This window comes from Hermetia illucens, chromosome 2 (assembly GCF_905115235.1).
Source record: "Hermetia illucens chromosome 2, iHerIll2.2.curated.20191125, whole genome shotgun sequence".
Classification (NCBI taxonomy): domain Eukaryota; kingdom Metazoa; phylum Arthropoda; class Insecta; order Diptera; family Stratiomyidae; genus Hermetia; species Hermetia illucens.
The window spans coordinates 94,978,557-95,004,698 of NC_051850.1; the positions used below are offsets into that span (position 1 = coordinate 94,978,557).

At 40.5% G+C, this 26,142-nt stretch overlaps 1 protein-coding gene across 5 annotated transcripts in view; it reads left to right on the forward strand.

Moving 5' to 3' along the window:
• Positions 1 to 26,142, forward strand: part of LOC119649762 (regulating synaptic membrane exocytosis protein 1) — a 692,290-nt gene that overhangs the window by 490,711 nt on the left and 175,437 nt on the right. For all 5 annotated transcript variants that reach the window (XM_038052056.1, XM_038052057.1, XM_038052059.1 and 2 more), the window contains 4 exons: positions 7,276 to 7,559; positions 7,730 to 7,975; positions 16,664 to 16,929; positions 17,003 to 17,260. In XM_038052056.1, coding sequence (XP_037907984.1) covers positions 7,276 to 7,559; positions 7,730 to 7,975; positions 16,664 to 16,929; positions 17,003 to 17,260 — 1,054 coding nt within the window. The remainder of the gene's footprint in view (positions 1 to 7,275; positions 7,560 to 7,729; positions 7,976 to 16,663; positions 16,930 to 17,002; positions 17,261 to 26,142) is intronic.

Consider the following 26,142-nt stretch of genomic DNA (forward strand, 5'->3'; position numbering starts at 1 on the left):
TCCATTCCTGGACAACTTGTTTTCCGCAAACGCGCAACATTGGTTCAAATGGAACATTTCAGCCATCCTTCCTGAGCACATCTGCTACGAACTCCATAGACTATCTCTTTGGTCTTATATGCTGCTAAATCAGTTACTCCTAATTATCTGGCCTTTAATTGCAAATACGAACTAACATTATCGTCTGCCTACTACATCCCTAATTAAGCTTGATGAGTAATTTTCCTGGTGGGTGTTTAACAGTTTGGTTGGGTCTTCTCATAATACTTCCACGCTTTACAAGCCTATTTTTAAGATATTGTGTGAAATAAAATCGTATAAGAGTAGATTCAATGTTACTCACTGAAACCACCTCCTACTTCACATACCCCACGGGACTACCATTGCGGTATTACATCGCGCGGTGGCGTCAATTACGAGCTGCGGCTTGTATGGTTGCTTATCACTTTCCTTCGAAACTCCTCTTTCCTTAACATATTGTGAACCACCTTCATTCGTTTTTCCACAGTCGTTCAAATGTTTCAGAGGTTAGCATGTGTGACACGAATATGGGGCAGTTAATCATATCACATGGTGGCAGCATGGGGAGCTGTCACGCCCAAAGGGGTAAACATATGCGCGATATCCTTTGTGTCCAGTTAGGAGTTTGGTTTGCTCGCAATTAACCTGTCCACGGCGTCGTTCAATCCACTTTGCGACATCTGGGATAATTCCGAAAGTCCAGCGCCCTTTAAGTGAATCATCTCATCTCTTTTGCCCTTCGCGGTTTCACCGATTGCAGCTTTTGGGTCATAGAGGCGTCGACCCTCGTTTGCCAAGATATCGAATTGGATCATGCCTGGCTATCACATATGCTGCTTCGTCAGATATTTTACTGTAAGCGCACAATGTCCGCAATGTCTTTATTAGGTGTAGGCGTGCTATGATTTTTCTATCGGCTTCATTTTCCGGTGCTGAGACCCACAAATAAGCTGAATAAAGCAAAGTCGAGCTAACGACTCTGGAGATAAGGAACCGGCGTTTTTGTCTTAGGTTGCTTTATATTCGGTAACTTTTTTTGGCCAATAATGTTATAACTCCGAATACTTTTGTTGCAAGCTTTCAAGATCTTGAAGCTTGAAGTGTAATTTTTGGTCAATCATGACTCCTTGATATTTGAACATTGGTTGCTAATAATGGTATTTTCGCTAATCCTAATCGTCAACGCCGGTTGTTTCCTTCGCTTGGTAATCAAAACTACGTTCGTTTTATGTTCTGCGGACCCCAAACCAGCATCTTTTAACCAAGATCTGATTTTTCAAATTGTCTCATTTCTTAAAATCTCTATATCCTTGATGTCTTGTGCCACGATACTCACTCCTACATCATTTGCGAAATCAATAATGGTCACCACTTTGGGGAAGTGGAACCTAAAAATTCAGTTGTACATTATTATTCAAAGAGACGATCGATTCTTGTGGAACTCCGCAAGTTCTCTGTTAGGTCTTAGGCCCATTGTCCGAATTGTAACGCAGTAGCTTCTCGCGGAGAAACTCTATGACGATGCACACCAGGTATTTGGGAGTGTATAATTTGGCTATAGCCTCGATTACTTCACATCACTCTGCGGAGTTGAAAGCATTCTTCATATCGAGAGTTACGCAGGACTTATTGGCCTCCATTTCTGCTTCCGCAATTTTCCCCACCGAACTGATCTCATTGACAGTAGTCCGAGAAGCCATTCTGCCCCTCTGTGACCGGTAGAAGCTTCTTGTAGATGACCTGTTCGAAAAGTTTGCCGATGCCGGTTAATAGACATATGCCTTAAGCTTATAAAACGAAGTAACGTCTAAAAGCTTATTTGGCTTTGGAATTCGCACTGGCGTTTGTTGCTTTCACTTTTCCGGGAAAATCCTTTTTTTAAGCACACGTGAATATTTGCCTGAGCCAATTTGGAACTGTCTTGGCTTTCACAGCGCTCTATTCGACATGCCGTCGAAGCCTAGAACTTTATTTTCGGTAATCTTCTTCGCTGCCTTAGTGGTTACCTCCGGAATTTCGTCGGGGCCAAACGGAAGAGTGGGTAGCTTCGCCTCACTTGGGAGTTGTGCAAAAGAAAAACTAGTGATATCTTCCAGCAAATCAGGGTTTTCAATCGGCGGTGAGCGTTTATCCTTGATCGATGCCATGGCTGCTTTGTACGCACCTTCCCATGGGTCGGGGTCTGCTTCCTCGCATAAACTCTTGAAGTGTTCAGTTTTACTTCTAGAAATAGCTGCCTGGAGACTTTTTCTCGCCTTTCTATGTTGGTTGTGCAACTCTTCGGACTCAGGTCGGTTCTTGCTACTTTGAATATATCTACTAGCTTTTAAGCAGACCTTGGGACATTCATCAATTTCGGAATTCCATCAAAAGTTGGTTATTCGTTTCTTGAATACTGTGCGTGGCATGCAGGGGCCACATGCTTTATATATTTTTCCAAAAGCTTACGTCACTTTTTTTTCCGCGCTTTCTATCCGTATCATCTCCGGCAATAGTATGGCTTCCAACATTTGCTTATCGAATTTCTTGGATGTCCAACCCGCCACTGCAGTTTCTTTGGTAATTTTCCTCTCGTTCCATGCTCTACCTGGAAGATGATAGTCTGATGGTCGCTCTGCTTATATTCTTCGCTCACCCGCCAATTCAGATCCTTCAATAATGTGTGGCTAACAAACGTAAGGTCTATTACCGATCCTATAGCCCGCCTTCGAAAGGTTTTCACTCCTGCGGTATTTGCCAAGGCAATATTCACGTGCAAATGCTTCAAGTAATGCGTTTGCTTCTCGTCTACCTCAATCTTCAGCTGAAGCATAAAAGCAGTTTCTCCCGATGTGTCCTTACTCCAGACATTTGAAACACCTGCTGTTGGCTAGCTGACCCAACTGATACAAATTTTGCCAACAGTAGCAGCTTTTTTAGCCGCTTCGATTATGAAATCTATTGTAGCAGTCTGAGCATCACCGTATGCATTTCTTTGTCTACCGAATTTAGAACAAGCTGTGATTTTAGAGCCTTACAGATGTCTGCCCTTGTGGTGATCTCATCCAATGTCTCTCGGTTGTACCCGATTTACCCGGAAACGGCTGAACATATTGTCATGACATTTGGCGAGAACATGCGGTTTGTGATTCCTTTTGCATGCAATGAATGGAATTATTTGGCAGTGGGTTTAGGCAAGGCTCCCATCCAAGCAAACAGGGGGTTTATGTTTTTTTACAGAATCTTGTCGTATGGGGTATCACATGAAGGACGCGAAATTGGCCTCACTTCTGATACCAGGTAAACATAGAGGAGTATAAATGTAATGCATAACAGGTCTCGTTCTCTGAACTTATCTAACCAAAAAATCTGTAAAAAAACGGTAATAGTGCATCTATATAGAATCTAAGCCGCAAAATACACTCTATTTCGATATTACCTCAAATAAAATTAATAATAGCATATTACCATATTCATACTTGATATTTTTCAAATCTCACTGGTGGCAGTGGGATTTGCATCGTGATTTGACGTCAGATACCAGTCGACTCAACTGTGAATGAGTACCTGAGTCAAATCAGGGTAATAATCTCGGGCGAGCGCAATTCTGACCACATTGCTTCCTCTAGGGTACTGCAATACTATAGCGTACCGTTACGGTCTTGAATGAAGTGGAATGAAGGCCCTGATCCAATATGGATTAATCCGCCAACGATTATTATTATTATATATTACTATATTTTGAAAATTTAGCTGAAAACTCCCTTTAAATTCAACCAGAATAAATGATAATATAGCACACAACTTTTGGGGGATTGCAACTATGATCAACAAAGATATGGTAGGTCAAAGTTTTGTATTTCATGTAAAATTTTACACATACATATTCTACATATGTATAGTAGAATATATAGTACCAACGCACGGCATGCACATGTACGCATCACCAAATGTGCGTGCATGTCGGCTCCCGGCCGTCGACATCCAGCAATCGCGTCGCCTCAGTAGGGGGAAACTTGGCTGCTTTGGTAGGCTACAAGAAATAATAGTGGAGTGGAAATTAAATGCACGCCGAATCCTTTTCACAAGAGCTCAAAACTTGGAAGGTCACCACCGAGGACAATGTCACCCCTAGACAGTTGATACCTATCGGTCGGACTTGAAAAGAAATACGGATAGTTCCCAGATCGATATGAATACTGCGTTATAAAAGACTAGTGTAGAAGGCAGCAAACTCCAATAGATTTCATTGGAGAATGTATAAATGAACTCTGTGAATTCATCAAGGAAAGGCGCCATATTGCAACGTCACAGGAGAAATATAGGGGATACCCCTTTAACATAAGTTAGGTAAGAACGCGGGCAAACGGAGCAGGGACGAAATAACTGAACGTCTTGGTGCCCAGCACATGGCGAAGAAAAAAAGCTCCTCGCCAAAGAAAAGTTAACCGGCGAAAGATCCTGTTAATTTTTCGACTACAAACCCAACTTTGATAAAAGAAGAAGTGTCTCCAGTTCGTAAATCCGAGCAATGGACAAAGGTGTTCTGCAAAAAGCAGCAAAAGGGGAAAAAGAAGATTCGGCCGCAAATAATTATTACTTCCAAAAAAGGAGATAAACCTTATGCCGATATCTTTTGGAAAGTCAAACCCGATTCGGAACTGACAGACCTGGGTGGCCGTGTGATTCGTATCCCGCATTGCAGGAGAAGGATCCGATTTTCGAGCTAAATATATCCCGCAAGAAGACGGCTAATAGTTTCCACGGGCAGGGGCCAAGCAGATGAAAGTGGATCTCAGCCAGCGTTTCAACATCAATCCCCGGGGTGCCGAGGAGGAACTACGAAAGATCTGTGGACCAATTGAAGACAATGAGGCTCCGCGGTTGAACGGGATTCGGAGCAAAGCCTTGAATTTGGTTGCTAAAATCGGACCTGCGTGGTTCATGCAACACATTTGAATCGTGCATGATAGAAGGGATGTTTCTCGCCGAGGTTGGTTCTGCTACCAAAGCCTAAAAAACCACCCGATGCAGCATTTTCATATCGCCCTATCTGTCATATAGACACTATGGGGAAGATATTGGAGAGGTATACAACAGGTTGCTTCCGTTCGCCGAACTAGCGGGTGGTCTATCGGGGTGGCGGTATGGGTTTCAGAGAGCGCGGTTTACGGTCGATGTAATAGCAATGGTCGTAGACTTTGCTCGGAAAGCATCGGCCACTGGTAAGTGCTGTGGAGTTAAGACGCTATATGTCTAGAATGCCTTTAACTCGGCTTGCGGTTCCCTTGAATTTTTTAGCAAATGAGGCACATTGTCTCTACCGGAGGAATCTGGCCGATGTGACTGCAGACTTTTGAAAACTATAATGTTTTAAAAATAAAACTAGGTAGCTTGCTCCTACTACAATATATTTTAATAGTTAGTAAATACGTATTTCGAGAGCTACTTACTCTCTTCCTCAGTAGGGATATGAACGGAGAAGTAGGGGTAGTTTTCGGGGGGTGATAATTCACCAGACTTCTGCAAACCTGTCGCAGTAACGTCTTTTTAAGATTTCCACCTCCATCCATAAAAAAACGGTATTCAAGTTACCTACTTACATATATAGAAATGTGTGTATGCCTTTGTATATGGGGTAAATCAGAAATATTCAGATGTGTGAGAACAATTTAGATGCGTATGCACTTATGCATCAGTATGCGGTAATAGACAAGTTTGTTCATTTTGAGTGACCATTTTATTTTTCCAGATTCCAGATTTCCATAATATGTACATTCATACATGCATCTTCAAATTTAGAAACATATGAGGGAATGTTTTGAAATTTTGGTAACGTACGGATAGGAAAACGTGCATAGAAGGTTCCTTCCATAGATATAAAACCTCTATATCCGAATCGCTCGGCTTCCGGTATTCCGGCTTATTTGTTAGTATATTATGTTATACGCCGTTGCAAATCCAGGTTGTCCATATCCACGCTAACTATGTATGTCTATGAATGTATGTATGACTATTGATGATCCAGATGGATATTGGACTATCAGCGAAAGTGCTCTATCTCTATTGAAAATCATATTATCGCCCATGTCCTAAAAGAGTGCCCCTCTCTTGCTAAGAGAAACAAGGAATGTGATCTGTGGAGATTGATGGCCTCTGAGTTTCCTCATTATAACTCGCTAAGTGTTCATTGTTGCTCTACTGTTTTTTTTCGATCTCATCGATTCCATCTATCGCACTGTCAGTTACTCATTTGAATCAGTAGCAAGCCAAGATTAGCTAATTCATTATCCTAGCAGAAATTTGGTCATCTGATGGTAAACGCGATAGTTGAGCCGAAGGCTGGGGTGCTACGGTGATTAGACGTCCTTTTCTCCTTAATCTTCTTAAACAGAGAAATAAATAAAACAATATTTTGGTCTACCAAATTAGCAACTTCAAATTTCTTTATTCTATTCCATCTATTAAAATGTAATATCCCGATTCAGTAATTCACGATGGTATCGACGACGTGAAGAGTAAGTTTGAAGGACAAACTCAATGGCCACACAGACCTCAATGACCACACAGACCAAACCAGTCCTTGTCCGCCATTTTAGGACAACACTAATTTCAATAAGGGACATTCTATAGATACGTAATTGGTTTTCCATGCTACGGTAAGCTCTCGTGAGCGAAGCAGAGATCATTAATTATAATTACCTGTTCTCTAAGTAGCCACAAAACAAGGTCGTCCTGATAATGTGTTCAAGGAGGACCAAACATTCAATGAGGTAGTGCTTAATTAAGATACCAACTTTTGATAGACCGATACGGTACATATTGGCAGGCGCCATTCGTTGTTAGTGTTATTTTTAATTCCTGGTCCGTAAAGAAAGTTTTTATTCGATGGTAAGTTATTTGGGGCTGTACGGACGACCGTTCCAACTTTGTTTTTCAGTCTAATGATCTGAACCATTAATCACTTTTCGCTGCAACAGGTGGTTTTGCCTGTTTGCAGAGAGTAACCCACCCGATACCACAATAACGTCAAAAGGGCAGTTATATTGATCACATTACTATCTGATGGAAAACTTTATAGTTAAACTTGGTATTGAATTAAGCTACTATTGAATGAACATGCGAATTCACCGACCTTTTCCGCACTTAATAAATGTAATAGCGTGACCAATCTTTATCCAGTTAATTGTCCACCACTTCTCTTTAAAAACGCTTATGTTTTCCCTAGATATCAATTTCTGAATGAACTCTATCCAATTCGTTCTTCTTTTTCAGTTTCTAAAATGTCGCCACGTCCTTCGCTGGTCCCGGAGCCGGATGGCCAATGGTCCGAAGGTTTGCAGCCACAAAATAACAACAATAATAATAATAACGGTAGCAGTGGGCCAAAAGCTGGAGCAAACCAAGAACCAGGAAAGCCTCCAAGTCGAGCGGGGGCATGTAGAGTGTGCCTGAAGGCGTTTAAGCCAGACGATTTCAGTAAGACCTGTTTCGAATGCCAACACCGCGTCTGTGACGATTGCGCCAGTTATAGTAAACCGGACGAAAATGAGGATATGGTAAGTGTCCTGCCACCTTGAAGAGTGAGAAAATCAATGTTACCAGTGCCTGCCTTGTGATTTGTTCGCTTGTTCCCTAATTATCTATTATGTTGAGTGTCATATTCTTAAATTTTACGTATGGTTTCTTTGTTTGCTGTTCAATTCATTACTGCGTGTAATTTTCACAGAATATGTGGCGATGTAGTGTTTGTCGGCGGAAAATGTCTTCGCGAGTATGCATACCGCAGGACTCTACAGACTCTTCTTTGGACGTGCCAATTTTGGAAGCGCTCGTACGACGTCACTCTGACGCTAAATTAGGATCAAGTACGAATTTGGCTCCCGGTGATGGGGTGTCATTAGCACCACCACGCAGCCCTGAACTTCGTAGGCATTCAGATGTCTCACCCGCATCACTTAAAGAATTGGAGAAGGTAAGTGGATATAATGAATGTGTAGGACATATCGCTAAAGTTGAAAATCGTGTTACCATCGTCACTATTTTCTAAAAAGGTTTGATTTTGCATCCCCGTTTCAAAAAACGGAAAAGTATAATATCATTTTTTTTCAATTTCTGTATTTGTTGCTTTGACTGAGCAACGAATCTTTTTATAATCTGCCAAACGCTCGACGACTGAGAAATTATTTCTTTGCTACTGGGAAACTTTAATTGAGTTTATTTAACTCACTTCTCCTTTGTTCCATTTTCTCTCTGTATTTTCTCGTACTACTACGTACAGAAACGTACTCCTTCTTCTTCACACTAAAATAGTCCAGGTGGGATTGGAGGAAATGCATTTTTAAGATCATGAGGCGACCCAAGTCTTAAAAAGACTTTAGTATTCTTTTAACTATATTTTTGTAAGCAAGATACTTATACGAACCATTCTCTTCGACTACCCCATAGATACATAAAACAAATCGGGAAACCGGAAGCTTGACGCTTCAGGTATAGAAGGTTTTGTGTTTCCCTATGTGAGGAGCATAACGTAGTTCTCCATTGGCTTATGACATTGACTCGAGATATTGAAATCCCTCAGTTCTGGGCAGATTACTGCCATTGCCAGAACTCAGCGATTTAAATATCTCGAGGGGCAGGTTACTGCCATTGACAGAACTCAGCGATTTCAATATCTCGAGGCAATGCTATCAGACAATGGAGAACTGCGTAATGAAATTGTTTCACGCATTAACGCAACTTGTATGAAGTGGCGTTCCCCAACTGGTGTTCTTTGTGATCGACGTTTCAGCGCAGTCCTAAATCTAAAATTTACTGCAATGTAGTCCGTCTCCCGCTCTTTATAGTTCTGAATGTTGCCCGACTATAAAGGACAATGACCGGCGTCTTGCGGTAATGGGGACGAAGATGTTGCATTGCCCTGGTGGCGTGACACGTTTTGATCACGTCTGAAATGAGAATATCCGCGATCGATATGGGTTTGCACCGATCGTGAAAAAACTGCGAGAGGGGCGTTTCCGATGGTGTGATCACGTAATTCACGCTAACGAGAATTCAACAACAAGTCTTGATCAGAACATCGAAGTCAATGGTAAGCAACCAAAAAGCCGGCCAAAACAATGGTGACTTGATACAATGGATGGGGATTTAAAGGTCTCGCGATTACATCCTCACCAGACATTTGATAAAATAAAATGACGAAACCGATCACGACGAGGCGACCTCACTTGTGAACTGAAGGCTGAAGAAAAATAAAAAGATGTGAGGAGCGACGAGTGCATGACAGCTCCGTGTAATACAGCTAAAAATTCCATTGCCCTCTATTTTCTAGAAAGCAATTTAAATAAATCATTTGATGGAAAGCCCTGTATTGATAATAATCAACCTCATACGCTTCACGCTCTGAGTTTAAAACTATTAGCAAATGCCAACAAATTAACCAACATCAAATTTAAACAAGTCGGAATACCGGAAGCTCATGCTTCGGGTATAAAGGTTTTGTGTTCATCTTATCTAAGAAATTTCAACGCACATTTTTCTACCCGTATACAGCTACAAAACTACGAGACATACGTACATAATACAGCCGTAGATGTTACGCTCACCCTAAACAAACAAACTGCCTATTTCCGAATACTGTACACATATATGCACGTATATAAATTGATCGTACCCATATTTCCGATTTACCTCTTATATCTATCTGAATCAGGCTCTACCCGCAAAGTTCATTAGCACGCATATATTATATACCTACATACACACATGGCTCGTTGGAATAATTGATATTCATATACAAATGATTAAACAACTAAAACAAAATAATTCTTTTCCACCCAATTCATACGAACTTACTTCGTTGTGGTATTGACAAATTGATATGTGATGATGACGTCATGGAGGTTGTAGAGTGCACGAAATTCACAAAAAATTGTAAAGTTTTACCCCCTATAACTTTGTTAATAATAGTTGGATTTTCTTCAAACTTGACCAAATTGTGCATTATGTTCTTCATTATACGCATGCCCAATTTTGTACTTCTGGGATGAACATAAGGGTGGTGCCGGGTAAATTTCTAAAATGTGGAAATATACTATTATTAACTTTATTTGTGCAGATATCGGAACCGGATGTATTTTGAGGCCTAGATTTCGCTGAGATGCACTACTGAGATTTTTTTCAGATTTTTCGGTTGGATAGGTTCTGAGAACGAGACCTGTTACACTTTTTGGGGGTCATATTTTGAGCCCTCACTCCCCTATGTTTCACTCAATATCAAATATTGAACCAGTTTCGAAAAGTACTAATTGAGACCTTTCATTTGATACCCCACATGGCCACATTTTATAAAAAAAAATGTTGCACCCTCCTTTCACATGTATGGGGAACCCCCCCTTAAACTTAACACAAAATGGCGTCAGTTACTGCATGTAAAGGGAACAGCAGATTACACACTCTTACCAATTTTCGTGACAATCGGTTCAGTCGTTTCCGAATAAATCGGCTGTGACAGACAGACAGACAGACAGACAGACAGACGGACAGACAGACAGACAGACAGACAGACAGACAGACAGACGGACAGACAGACATCGAATCGATTCTAATAAGGTTTTGTTTCACACAAAACCTTAAAAAGGGCTAGGGAAAATTAGATTCTTCTTGAATGGAATTTTAATATTTCACTCGAATGTCAATTATTCTCGTTAATTATGACGTCAGCATCTTATTTGTATGGTTTAGGATGCTGTTAATTAGAACGAAATTGATAAGTTTGAACTTCTATTACATAACTTTCCCACTAATGGTTGGATTTTCATGCAACTTGACATGTGTATGCACGAGACTGTCTTCTATGCAAAAGTTTGTACACCTAGGATGAACTTAAGGGGAGTTTTTTAGTCAATTTCTAAAAGTTGATAATATACTATTCGTAAATTTATTTGAGCAGATACCGGAATGGGACATCTCTCGAAGATTAGATTTCACATAAGTATTTTATATAAAATCTTAAAAAGGGCTGCAGATAAGTAGATTCTTCATAAATGCGACTTTGATATTTCACGCGAATGTCAATTATTCCGGGTAATTATGACGTCAGCATCTTATTTGCATGGCTTTGGAAGCAGTTGATTCGCGCCAAATTGTTAAGTTTGAACTGTTATAGCTTTGGCGTTAATCACCAGGTTTCCATGAAATTTAGCACATATATACGAAATATTTTCCTCTATGCTGGTATAAAATTCGGAAGTCCTAGTATGAATTTAAGGGTGGTTTTTGACTAGTTTTTCTAGAAGTTGGTAATATACTATTAGTAAGTTTATTTGCGCAGATATCGGAATGGGACATATTTTGAGGCGTAGATTTCATCTAGGCGCACCATGCTGATTTGTTTCGCATTTTTAAGTTGGGCAGATTCCGAAAATGAGTCCTGTCTCACTTTAAATGCGTACATTTTGACTCCTCACTCAGTGCGTGTGACAGACAGACAGACATACATACATTGAATCGATTTTAATAAGGTTTTGTTGTGTTTAAAAAGAAATTTGGTGCAACCAGTTTGTTTGGGCAAGAATTATAAAAATGATCTTCAAATCACTCACATTTGCCAACCCTAGCCTTCATATTTGAGTTTTTGAAGAATCACTTCCAGGTTCACATAGGTCTCTGTCAATAACGTAGAATGTTCAACAGGAATGGAAGTAGAGAATCTACCGATGTTGAGTAACACCGCTTTTAGACTTTGCTTCGTTGGGTCGATAGAAAGACACTCATACAAAAGTTTAACTTGAAACATCGAGCCTTTAGTATCACTGTAATAAACTCGATTTTCTTTGGTGGATTCTTTTCACGACGTTTAAACCAACAAAAAGTCACTTCAAGTAGTCTTCAAACTTTACTTTTGAAAAAAAGACAACTTTTACGGAATAGGGAGGTTTTGATTCCTCAAATACCGGTATTTCGAGCACCAATTGTCCTCTTCCTCAGTGAGTTTTTCACTGAACTACTTACGGTTCAGCTTGTCCTTAAATACCTAAATCCAGACCGCAATTGCTAGTTAATTTTATTACATAATTAATTCAAAAAGCCAATTGTTGACATTTTCTCAATCACTGTTAATTTTTGTTTCCTCCCGGATCTTGTGGCTGATGATACTCTCTAGGGCGTCCAATTTGCGGAAATCATTACCGTTATTGTATGTTTCTCCTCGATGATGTGTCTGGCTACCAATGGTTTGAGGGCATGTGTTGGTCTGCTTTTTGCTTTTGCCAGATTTGCTTCCTTTATATGTTCGTTAAACTTCGTTGTATTAAACTTCTATTATAGTTTGCCCTATATATGATTTTTACAATCGATGCAGGCTATCTGATAGATTCCGCTCTCCTCGCTATCTTCCTTGGGAAACCGAAACCGGCGCTTCAGGCATGACAAGCTTTGTCTTTTATGTATGCATACTTGGGCACATTATAATTCCATTTATATACGGCACGGAGCATATATCCGTTGAATATACCGATATTCAATTTAACCTTATATTGACATTATATCTCTTAGGGGGTAGTAATTTAAAGCTAAAGTAGCAAATTTGACCTACTATAACTTTGTTAATAATGGTAGGATTTGAGCCAGTATTCTGGTTCATATTAAAATTTATATTACTGCAAAATTTCATGGGTTGAGATGAACTTAACGGTTCGCAGATATCGGAACGGAAAATATTTCGGAGGCTAGTTATCATGTGCACGGACTATCATATTTCTTTTGAGATTTTTCGGTTAGGTGGTTTCTGAGAACGGGTTCTTAAAGTAATTGACTCTTTTCGGGCTTCCGTACTTATTCCCTTTGCAACAGATGCGAAAATTAACCCATCTTTTCGGTGTATGGGGATCTCCTTTAAGTTCAACGTGTAGCAATGTAATTTACTGCATGCCTGAGGGTTCACAATTCCAGCCTCCCTACCAAATTTCGTGACAATAGGTCAGACCGCTTCTGAGAAAAGCGAATTTGACAGACAAACGGGCAAACTGGCAAACAATAAACCGATTTTAATAAGGTTTTATTTTTGTCTGACTCGAACGATCCAGAAGAGCCTTGGCATTCATAGCGTTCACGTGGTTTTGTTGTTCACGATCGAAATCGCCGAAAACGTAAAATACCTTCATGTAGCTCTTTTTGGTATATAATAAGCGAAGACGGCTTAACGGTTTCGTACCAAGGCATGAGCCACTCGTCAGACTGCCTGAAATATTCCAAATATTAATATCTTGTAAAATTTAAAATACGCAAACGTGTCTAAAACTCATCAGAAATTCAATATTTGGTATTAATAATACCTAAATAGTATAATGAACATATCCCATTCAGAAACAAAAAAGTCTGCGTGTAGGTGGGTATTTCAGATTTTGGTCCTGAGTTGTTTTGATAGGCTTTGCTGACAAGTAGGGCAGTGTCGATAATGAGGTTGTCCTGAAAAGTATTACATCCCCTAAAACTAACTTTCTACATGCTGTTTAGGTGAGATTCTGAAAATTCGTTTGCTTGTATGCTGCGTGTCTGATGGTGATTGGTTGCTCCCGTCTTCGGAGTTGGGCAAAGGGATGACTCTTCCAAGGTTGAACATGCTTGGGCAAAATTGTGGGCAATGTATTTAAAATCCTGCCAACTGTTAGTGGTATTGTCCAGTCACTTTCTAAAAAATAGATTAATAATAAATAAAATAATATTATTAACTTTCTTTAAACAGATAAGAGTATGGAGAGTACTAGATAGCACTAGATATCGTGTCCTTCAACTCCCGTTTTTTGCAGATTTTTCGGCTGCGCAGTTTCTGAGAGCTTCTTCTTCAAGTAATTCATACCTTCTGGGGTCCAGCAGTCCTCCCTTTGCATATAATGTGAAAACTAATATCTATTTCGAAAAGTTCCAATCGAGGCCTTTCATTTGATATCCCATGTGACTATATTCGGTGAAAAAAAATTTAAAGCCTCTTTTTGCATGTATGGAGGCCTCCCTTAAACTCAACAACAATGTTACTCACTGCACTGAAAATTTGGAATTTTCGCCAAATTTTGTATCAATATAAGTGACAGTTTCTGAAAAAATGGGTGTGGCGAACGGACAGACAGTAACTGATTTTAGTAAAGTTTTGTTACACACAAAAACTTAAAAAATTACTGCTTTACTAGCGTTAGACCTTACACCCGCAAAAGCTGAATTTTTTTTTGATATCTTCCAAAGAATGGTTAATGGCAATCTTACAAACTTAATATTTTTAGCAAATCGAATCCTTCCACCTTTGTAGTAATTAGTAATAATATATTCTTATATTTTCGGAGAATGATTATCTATTAACTTGAATTTAATAACGAACTTTGAGGCTGGAGGTTCTGGCCACCCTGAACCTAAATGAGATTCCGTCAGAGTGCCCGTCAGTACGCGCTTTCTCAGTGCCACGGTTCTAACCAGTTCGGATGACACTACATTCCCTTACATGTTATTTTCAAACTTAACGTATCTTATGTTCGCATAATATGTTCGCAAGAAGCAGATTGATTACGAGCTTCATGCCAAACATCCCTTTCAACCGAATTCAGCAACCAAACAAGGGAAAACCCCGACGATTATGTGTCCAATTGACAATACGAGTATGTATAAGATCTGGAGCATAAATTATATTAGTTCGTGAAAACCGATCCATGGCATTCACATCATTCCATAACTTTTCACGGTCTACTCAAATCGAGCTGCCGTTTCAAAGTTCCTCTTCGAAGCCAAATAAGAACTATCCCCACAAACATAACTTCACAAAATAACTGCTGTGCATTCCGTGATAGCGACTTTAATGCCACGCAAATTTAATAATAATTTTCCTTAGTAAAAGTGAAGTTAAATGCTGAGATCAGTGAAACAGCTAAATGGAGTGTAATTGGAGTTACTTTTCTATTCTAAACCCTACCTGATCTCTTGGTAACAGGTTCCAAGTCAGACTGGCATTGACCTCAATTGACGTGGCGAGAAATTAACAAGGGTTCTCGATTCATGGACGGCGCCAAGTAAATTATGCTGGGTCTAACAAATATGTGTTAGCAGCGCAAGTTTCGTTCGGCAGACATGCATTCATATTTATGCTCTGCCAGAATCTCAATGGTGTGGCCCCGAAAGTTGCGTTTCGAGCATGCAATAAGGATGACGTGCGTATAGTTGATTTTGCGGACATTCACGAGCTTGCACTTGTCAATATATGGTTTATTAAACGATCGTCTTCCTTCATTTTATAGTTGGAAGAGTAAATCGCAAACCGACATTTTTCGAACTTTTCAATTTCATATTTGCCATCCTTTATTCTGAATCCCCTGCAAGGTCCCCTTTTTGGGGGTATGTATCAGAAAGGCGTGCCACCCAAATCTTTGCGGGCCGCTGTGATCAGGCAGATATCAGTGGCACAATTAAACTGGGAAGGAGGAAGTTTCAGATTTGAAAAAAATTGAAGAGAACAATATTGAAAACAATTGTAGATTCTGGCGAGTAACTCAATTTAGTATAAATAAGGAGGAGAGTGGAGCAAAGGATCGGCCGAGATCCTCCGTAAGCAGTTCCATTAGTGAATACTACGATTGCTTAAAAACAATTTTATTTGGAAGCCACATAACGCCAAAAGTTCAATTATTCAATTAAAGGTACTTAACCATTTGCTTAGACTCAAAGATAATGTCACTGGTCGCTGCAGTCCAAGAATGGGATTCTTCTGGTAGACAAATTGGCTTTTTCAGTATAAAACTAAAACTATGGGCGTCATCTATCTATTTGCCTGCCGCATGTAATACATGCTTTACACTTGTTTATCAGTGCGCGCAATACCAAGTGTACCATCTATCGCATCTTCATCCTGCTTTTGGCCCTTCAGCGCCTCATAGAGCGGATCATTCCTCAACATCCTCACTATTGTGCTAGTATATCTCATCTTACGGAATTGAAGGCCATTCTAATATTGAACTTCGCAAGGAGCACTACTCATTGAAAAGGACGCTTGCAGTCCTCAGTTTAGTGAGACGCATTCACAATATCCATGAGGACATCTACTATGAACTTATCTGCACTGAAACAGAGCAGAAATCGCGGAACTTGTGACACTTCTTGCGCACCTCTGCCCCAAATAAAACTCTGGAATCCAATCCAACAGATAATATCGTATCGTATCGACATTCATTAGAAATAGATATCTTGATGAAGATAGTACTTCTCAAGCATAAATTATCTTTACCTTACCAATCCACATATAGTTACGACACAAAATTGCTTTTAGTCCAATCTATGCAACCATAATTCCCAACCTATCGAATGATTCATTCTTTCAGAGAACGGAATAAGCTTACACCTGCCCCAACATCCTTGTATTTTGCTCACTCCATATTAAAATAAATTGATAGAATAATAAAACTTGTAAGCCGGCAACACCTTCAGGGAAAACTTCTATAAAAACTTCTCAAGACTTTTCTACCTGAATGCTTTAATTGCGAGGAATAATGGGACACCTTATGGTGTTCCATTGCCGCTAAAGTGTTTTATGCGTGCCGACAGTCTCCATTATCCTTGTAGTCGTAATTGTAGTTCAAGGTGTAATGTAAATTCATTTCCTCTCTTTTATTGTTATGACGGCATATAGCTGAAAGGTGCCAAATCGCCAGGCGGTGAATCAGATTGGCGGAAGCCGGGTCGAAGTATCGCCCCAAGTCGGTCATCCAGTCCCCCACGTCGCGGAGAATTCGATGGTGGGCCACCACCGGGCGCTGCTAGAATGGGCTCTCGTCGAGGCTCACGAATAGCACGACAGCATAGTTACGACGATGATATGAAAGGGTCCGGAACGACGACGACAGTTGGTGGCGGACAAAACGAATTAGGCCTAGGAATTCCTGCTATGCCAAGAAGGTGAAATTAATTAAATTTATTTAAGTCCCAATTAGTGGAAATTAACTCTTTCTCTCATGATATCCTTTTATAGAAAATCAGCTTACGACGTCTTTGCTCCGGGCATACTTCAGCAAGCAGCAGCGAATGCAGCTCAAGCGTCTGGACGCCCAGTTCCGCCCACAGACGCACTTCCTACAATGCTGCCCCCAGGATCAAGGCGCCCTTCGTTTCGAGTTCCACACCCTGCGGAGGACATTGTACAAAAAGATGATTCGCCTAGTCCGGATAAAGGAAGTCCTGTACTTACAGTTGATGAGGACCGAAGGATGCGGAGGAGAGGATCTCAACTGTAAGTATGAGTGTCTGTTGATTTCTACATAGTGCCAGCCGTAAAACTTCAAGTGTTGTGAAAACAAATTTAGCAGAAAGAATCATCCTTAAATAATTCGTTTCCTGTTATGAAGCCTACTCTCCCTTCAGAGATGAAGAAAACAATAGGAAATTCCGAACAGTGGGAAACCTCTCACTATACAATTCATTTTCATCCTCTTTAAATGAAAACTTTGAGCGCTCCAAAATTTACCGCCATTGATAAGGCAGGCCGGAAAAGCCGTGTCCTTCTTTGCTTCGCTATTCCGTTGGACTATTTTCCATTCTGCTATTCATCGACGAAAAATCGATATCACCACTGATTGCTGCTTTGACTACTCCACTTTGGCATAATGTCCTGCGGGTATGGATTGACATTCGAATGCAAATACCGCCAGTGGGTTATTAGCCTGAATAAAATGGAATGGAAGGTTTGTGCGCAATTCGATTGAATTAGAGTTATTCCATTGGTCGAAATTGCATTAGAATCATTACGTTCGCGAGTGCACTTACTAATTGTCCCATGGGTAGGCTAAAACAAAACTGCTTTAAATTTCTCTCCTTAATTGAAAAAGGTATTCTATAATACTTCTCTAGCTGTGCTTGCATTAAGGTAAATTTGCATACATTCTGTCATCTTTTTGGTCTTAATCCCACCCACCAGATCACTGTATAAATTGTAATTAGATCTAATATTCTTCTTAATTTTTCGAGGAACTAATTAGCTGATTTCTGAAAAAAATCACCTTAATTGCATGTTCTTTTCGGAAGTCTGTTTCAATAAAATATTCTGTTTGAAATAGCTAGGAATAGCGATTCCACAACCTCTCAGTTTGTGTAGGTGGAGTCGTTTTATTTAGTTCCATTTAAAGCGTTGCTTATCAGAAATGTTCCAATGAAAATCGCTTGATCTGAACAGATAGAGAAGCTTTTCTACTACTTGGGAAGTCCGACAGTTAAGGAGTAGAAGGGTAGCTTATCAATCTTTCTGGCCTGGGTTAGATTTCCAGTAGTCATGGAGGTTTTGTTCGTCCTGTGTTGTTGAAAATGGAAGGAGAAACAATAACAACAAAGAGCAAGCAAAACGTTGGAGACCCCGCTTCAGAGGGAGCAACGGCGTAGGATAAAACGCCAGTTAGCTTTTGCGGATATCGAATTGGGGGACCTCAGCTCAAAAACCAGGAGTCTGGAGTTCCTTATGTAGCCAGATCTAGACCGGATATCGGTTGTTGTATCTCAATTGTGATTATAATAGAAAGCACCTATCATGCTATCACATGGTAGCAGTAACTGTTAATTTTCCTTCGAGTTGGCAGCCCGCTTCCTCATTGACACTTCTATACATTCTGAACATTGATCTCTTTGCCTGTATCCTCACCATTCTGAAGGTTTCGAGGAGCCACCCCAGAGGAACCTCCAGAAATGCCGTTGGACACGTCCTCATTGCTTCACTGAAACAAATACAGGCCAGTCTTCGAAGCTCGTGTAACTCCCTGGCTCCTAGTAGTTTTTCAACAACTATACTCTACATTAGCGCTGATAATCCCCACCCTGTGAACAACTTTGGATAGTGTTCGTGACAGTAGAGTTTGTACCTGTTGAGATTTCTACTTTCCTGGTCCCTTAACAGCGGGGTTAACAACATTCGAAAATTATTTCAATTATAAAATGAAAAAATGAAGTTTTTATGATTTCCATCTGCCGTTTCAACCCATAAAGAACAAGTTTGTAGACTTTATAAAAGGGCTTTGCGAAATCTAGAAGCGTGGTCCGATCGAAGGCATATTTATCGCTACCAAGCTGTACTCCTGAGGAAACGGTTCGACAAATCGCATTGCATTAAAGACTTGCGCAAAGCTGAAGATTTCCTCGAAAAGGGCATGTCGTATCTGTCAATGTGAAGTGCTATTGAACGCTCATTCGACGTCCAAAACGGCACACACTACTATTTCTTTAGTTTGTATAGCATCGCGTAATACATCTACCACCTGAAAAAAGGCAGTTTCGTTTGACCATCCTGACTGTTAGCATGTTGACATGAATGCAGGAAATTATGCATAAGAGTCTTAGTTAGTTAATCTAAGATTATCTCAACCATGATGAGTGCAAATGATGTCAGGCTAATTAGCATCAAAGATTTAGGGTGAAAAGGACTTTTCTGCCCCATTTCGGAATAAAATCCACTTTTGCCCGCCTTCATGTCCTTGGTAAATAACTTAAGAATAAGATGTTCCTTGCTGTCGCTCTTAGGTGATATAATAGGTCTCTGGGCCTCTCTGAAATACTGTTAGTAAATCCCATCTACTCCGGGTGAATGTGTGGTTCCCCCCTTATCTTATTCGAGCCTTCTTTTTTCTCGGTAAATGTACCATCTTCTTCCTTCAGAGAGAGTTTTTAGCTTTAGTTTTGTATAGTCAGAATGCTTCTGCGGTTTGTTCAATCCCAACCCAATTTGTTTCGTTTTGCTTTCCTGATCGGGTTGCTATATGTCGTCAGTGCATTCTTGTAGTTCTGCAGTCCCCAGTTCACGAGTTTTCGGACCTCTTCATTTTCTTCAGCCTTTGTCCCGTTCACAAGCGCGGTGGGCTCATCGTGATCGGTTTCGTCATTCGGCTCTTTCAAATGCCTAATTTGGATGTAATCTCGAGGCTTTTAAATCCCCATCCAGCGTATCAAGGCACCGTTCTTTCGGCCTGCCTTTTGGTCGTTTACCATTGACTTCGATGTTCAGACCAATCTTGGCAAGTGAATTCTCGTTAGGGCGAATTGCGTGACCATACTATCAAAGACGCCCCTCTCGCAATTTTTCCACGATCGGTGCAACCCCATAACGATCGCGAATATCCTCATTTCGGATGTGATCAAAACATGTCATGCCCTTAGTCCAACGTAACATCTTCGTCTCCATTACCGCAAGACGCCGTTCATTGTCTTTTATAGTCGGCCAATACTCACAGAAGGCGGCAGAAAGGACGACATTGCAGTAAATTTTAGATTTGAGACGTTCATTGATACATCGATCACAAAGAACACCAGTTGTAGAACGCCACTTCATCCAGGTTACGTTAATGCGTGAAGCAATTTCATAACGCAGTTCTCCATTGGCTGATAGCGTTGACCCGATTGTGCCTGTTTCGTGGAGATCGGTCGTCAAAAATTCAGTTTTGTTTAGATTCAATCTTAGACCATGTTGCATGAGGCGATCATTCCATTTTTGGACAAGTTGCTCGCGATCATTTTTGCTATTAGATGCTAAGAAAATATCATCACTGACAGGTGGAACTGCTTCAAATGTCGGCAATGATTGTGGAAGTGGTGGATGAGCAAATTTTTCAGTTGAAATCTGCTCGAAGTATTTTCGTCATCTATCCGTTGCGGCTCGACGGTTGCTAAGCAAAGTACTGTTCTTGTCATTAACGCAACAGAAATGTTCGATATCCTGTGTGCGCTGTGTCGGCTTTTGGCAGGTCGATACAGGTCTTTCTCGCCATCCCTAGTGTCCAGTTTATCGTAAAGATTTTTGTAATGGTCCGCTCGGGTGACAGCGATTGCTTTCTTTGCTTACCACTTGGTATTCTTATAAATTTGCAAATTGGCCGGTGTTTTATCGTCGAGAAATTTGTGATGGAGGTGTTTCTTTTCACGGACTTTCACTTCAACATCATCATTCCAAAGCCAAGTATCTCGGTTGATGTACCGCTTACGTGGCTTGGTGACCCTGAGGGTTGCAGAGGCCGCTTTGTGGATCGTGTCTTTCATTTGGTTCGACGACTCTTCCACATTCGTAATGGTTGGTAATCTTGTAAGTGAAATCATTTCTTCTTTCTTCTCACGACATCGCCACCATTTAATGCGCGGCGGGCTAGTGCGTTCCTCACGCTTTTTTATCGATGGTTTAATTCGCAGGACGGTAATCAATGGCCGATATTGAGGTGCGATGGTCTCATAGGGAACGGCTTTGCAATCAGTGACAGTGGTAAAATATCAACGTCTTATGAGAATATCGTCGATTCGCATTTTACTGTTCCCACTATAAAATGTGGGAAGATGAGACAATCGTTTGATGAAGCATGTATTCATAAATACAAGGTCATGAGTATCCACAAAATCGGTTATACGCTCGCCACCCTCATTGCGCGTACGATACCCCTTTCCCCCATGGCACTTGTTACCGTCAGCCTTTTCACCCACATGACCATTAAGGTCGTCGACCAATGATGATATAGTCGTCAGCAGGCACGTGACACGTGAGTCTTTTCATCGAAAAGTCGCCAGAAGGCAGGTGGACCTGTCTGTGGTGCGTACGCAGTGAAGAAGTGATATAACGGTGAACTTCATCAGCCGATTATCAAATCGTTAGACTTCTTTAACGGCATCACGGAAACACTGAGATGGCAATGCCAACACCATATTGAGTGTGGTAACTACCAAAATAGAGAAGTTTATAGCCATTTTACCGCATTCGGGTTCAATGTCGCAGCTTTTGGCACTAGACCATCGGGTTTCTTGCAGAGCGCAGATATCAATGCGCGTTTTCCGAGGGGCTCTTGCAAGTTCCTCGGTCTTTAGCGTGCAGACACATATTTTTTTGTGAGGACTAACTTGCTAACATCCTGACGCCCTCCATGCGTCAAGAACCCTTGCCTATTTGTGGACAGGACCGGGGCCCGTCCTGCGCCGTCGACTGAGATGGACGCTCAAGCATTTCTCCGAGGCTTTTGACTCAATCCAATCATCTTATTTGTAACGACATTGTATGCATTTTCTTGGTTGGCCTGTCGCGGGACCTGTCACGAAAAGAGATCAGGTAGGATTTAGCATAGTGGAATAACTCTAACTATACTCTATTTATTTCTTTCCCTAGTCTCAGCATTTTATTTCTGTTTTGCTGAGGATAGTACAAAGTACGTTGCAACAAACCCTTCTCCTTTACTTGTTCTTGGGCCCAGCATACTATGTTATTAGAGTTTTCGGACTTCCCTGTTGATATTTCACCTGTTTGTTTATTTTTCAGGATCCGGTGCGTACCCACGAATCGGAAAGGACACGGGAATTTTTGTGCAATGGCACGAAAGGGATCGAAGCATTTGAACGCCTGCCTTAGCCGGAGCGTTGGCCTTATATTCGTCAATTAGGAATCTATTGAGATCTGGGTTATCTTAGTGCTGCCCATTGATTCCATTTGTGCTTGAACCGCTCCTAAATACTTCTTTCAGATTCTTCCAGGACTTCGGTAGGCTTTTCATCCGAAGTGTCCTATTCTTTCTTTGATTTCTCTCTGCGGATAGCCACAGGTACAATGTTAAATCAGTAATAAATGATGCAGCTGCGACATTTAATTGCATTCAGAGATCGGTCATTTATTCCGAGCGTGGTGTCCTTCTGCTTGCTTCTAAAAAGTTTCCATAATCGTCTCCATGTAGAGATCTATGTTTGGTGTGATTAGCAGGCATAGAAGCTTCTCCGTCTCAATCGCTGCGGCTTCGGGAAGGTAGACTCTCACCATGTCTGCTTTTGTTATATTATTTCCAGCACATGTCGAGAGTTCTGTTCCCTTCTAGTCTGTTAAATTAGGGGTGAGTATTTGCTGCGCAAATATTTTCGACAGTATGGAAAATCGAATGCCCTTCATCCATGACCTACTTGGGGTTTCCTCCCTCTTGGCTTCGGATTTATATTTCTTGGAAGCATCAGCTATCAGAAGCCCAAGTCAAAAGAGAGCCCCTTGCAGTAATCAACAGCGGCAGTGTGACACCGGATTCGCGTCTGCTACCACCTGGCTTCCCAAAATATAAAAGCGCAATTGCTGCATGGTGGAAGAGTAGATTCAGATTCCCACTAACTCACTTCACTCATGGTCAAAATGTCCAGCTTAAATCCCAGCAATTCTCGATCGAGTTTATCGTTTTTGAGGATCGTACTCAGAATCTAGAAACCAAACATAAACCGTTTTTAGTCGTCAAATGTCATGAGGTCAACTTCCATCTACGGCGTTATTAAAATCTCCATAGCAATATAATTCCGAGATTTGTAAATTGTTTTCCCATAATTTTCAATCCCTTTTAATCGCCTTTTGTGACAACCAGGGAATGTACTCTTAAATTCCAACCCACAAGACTAAATTTATACTAATACTATGGCAGTTAGAGAGGCAAAGAGCTGCATTACATTTTACCCATTGAATTCTAGAGAAACCCAAATTATTTTCCAATTTTGCAAAATGTTACCCCAGTGATTTAAGGGGAACCACATTAGAAGGCCTTTTTTAACGTCGAAGATGATGATAAGTAGGTGGAGCAGAGATTTGAAATCCGCATTTTATTTGACAATGATCCGCAAGGTGGTGAGGTAGTCAGTGGAGGAGGATCCAATGTGGAAACAAGGTCTGTCGATCAAACTTTCGAGGCCTCTTTAATGCGTTTTAGGATTATCTTAGTTCCTCTCTTTGCGATAACGAGAAGCTAGCAAATACCGCGGTCCTTTTTATCCTTTCCAGTTCTCTAATTCAAGACAAGTGCCCCCTTAAGTGCATTGATGTCGGGGATTATTACACTCCTGTGGATGTTGTGAGCCTTAAAACTTCAGTGGAATGCTTCTTCTACCTCTGAAGCTCCTCATTATCGTTAACGCAATTTGACCAGGCTATCAAAAGATTTGTGATCAGCTACAAATTTGTTCATTATTTGTGTCAGCTTTTGCCTTTCAGAACAATTTAATAATAAGTTCCCTTTTGAGGCGGCGCATGCCACACGGATAGCAAAAGAATTCGAAACATTATTCCTGCGCATGTTTGTAAATTTATGTATGCTGCTAAGTTTTCAATCCAATCGCTAGGGTCAGGATATTATGGACGATGGAAAGTCGTGGTGATTAAGAAATCGTGGCGCATGGTGGTTAAGAAATCGTGGCGCCTCAGATTGGGGTATTTTTTATATCATCATGGCGAAGTTTGAATTTTTAACCCTACCACCATACTGGGAGCCAATGTGTAGAGTATACAAGAGCAAGGTAAATGTCTCTTAAAGAGTTATATCCCGGCGGTCACCCCCTTAAAGAGCTATAGCGCAGTGCTCTACCCTGCCCCCTCAATGTAGTGGATGCGTGATGCAAAGAAAAGTTTCCTCTATGTAGGTCTGTAGAAAATTGGTATCTTATTATGAGGGACGATGCCTGCAAGCTTAACATGTTCGTTTTCAACATTCTACGGGTCCAAGTAGAAACTATACATTTTCATAATAAATTTTGAAATTTTCGCTTTTTTCAGATAAAAATTAAGGACGCTAAGTTGCACACCGATTTGGCATTCCAATTGTGACGTCCTTGCAACAAGCTCAAATCTTGCCGTTTTTAAGGTTTTGTGTAAACACAAAACCTTATTAACATCGGTTTACTGTCTGTCTGTTTGTCCGCCTTTGCTGTATGTCTGTCCGTCACACGATTTTTCTCGGAGACGGTTGTAGCGATTGGCACCACATTTGGTAGAAAGGTCGGAACTGTGAACGCTCACATATATAGTAAGTTACATCCTTTTACGTCGAATTTAATGGGGGGTCCCCATACATGCAAAAGAGGGTGTAAATTTTTTTTTCATTAAATATAGTCATGTGGGGTATCAAATGAAAGGACTCGGTTAGTACTTTTCGAAGCTGCTCTCAGTGTTGACATTTGTTGAAAAGGTGGGGAGTGCGAGGGGTTGAAATTTATCATTTTTTTAACCAACCCATTCTCAGAAACTACCCAACCGAAAAATTTGAAAAAAAGCAGGGGGCTGCCACTATATGGTACCTAGGCTCCGAAATACCCTCCATACCGATATCTGTCCAAATAAAGTTAATAATAGTACATTACTACTATTTTTAGTAATTGACAGGAAACCCCCCCTAAGTTCACTGTTGAATCACAAAAGCAATATAGGCTAGAACATGGAGCATGATTCTGCCAAATTTGATGAAAGTCGCGCTATTACTAACAAAGTTATACTAGGTCAAAACTGTCGCTTCTCTGCAAATTCAAGACTATGAATGTCAATATCACTTGAAAGTGGAAATTTTCATATAATATATGCATATTTTACGTGCTACATGCTAATGGGACAAATACACACTCAAATTTCTTTATAAAAGAAATACACAAAACCTTTCATACCTGAAGCGTCTAGCTTCCGGTTTCCTGACTTGTTTAAGAGTAAAATAAAAACAAATATTTCAGTTAAATATACCCAATTAAGACCACATTATTTAAAATATTTAAAACATAATATTTCTATAAGAGAAAAATCATAAAAATTGGCTTTCTCTTCTTAATATAATAATATAAAAATTGCTACTTTTGTCCCATAATTCGTTAAGGCGGGCTGATCGTTGCAATTTTTTGGCTCTAGACAGAGGGGACTTCTTTTTCCTCTCCGGGGATGGGGTTGAAAATTTAACCTTGCTGTTTTCACACAATAGCTCCGTTTTAAGGGTGCATAACTCTTAACTCTTATGATGATTTTAAAAATATTCAACCTTATTATGCAATAATTTCTTAAGGGGGAAGGCAGCCATAAGTTTTCATCGGGGTTGTAGAGGCTAATCGCTCCTTGCCGCAAATGAAATTGAAAATTAAACCTTCACCATATTTATTAATATTGTTGCCTGCGTTGGTTGCATGCATATGTATCACATCTACATTTGTACGCCAAGACCTTGATATGTACATCATTAGATATTTCACTGACTTTGCAGAAAATACTTATTGCTTTCGGTTGTTGGCCAAAAAGACAGAGCAGAAGTCAATTTAAATTAGCCCTTCTGATGACACCAGAAGCAAACATACTCACGTTGGCGGAATCGAAACAGCTTACCATCATCGGAAAACGAC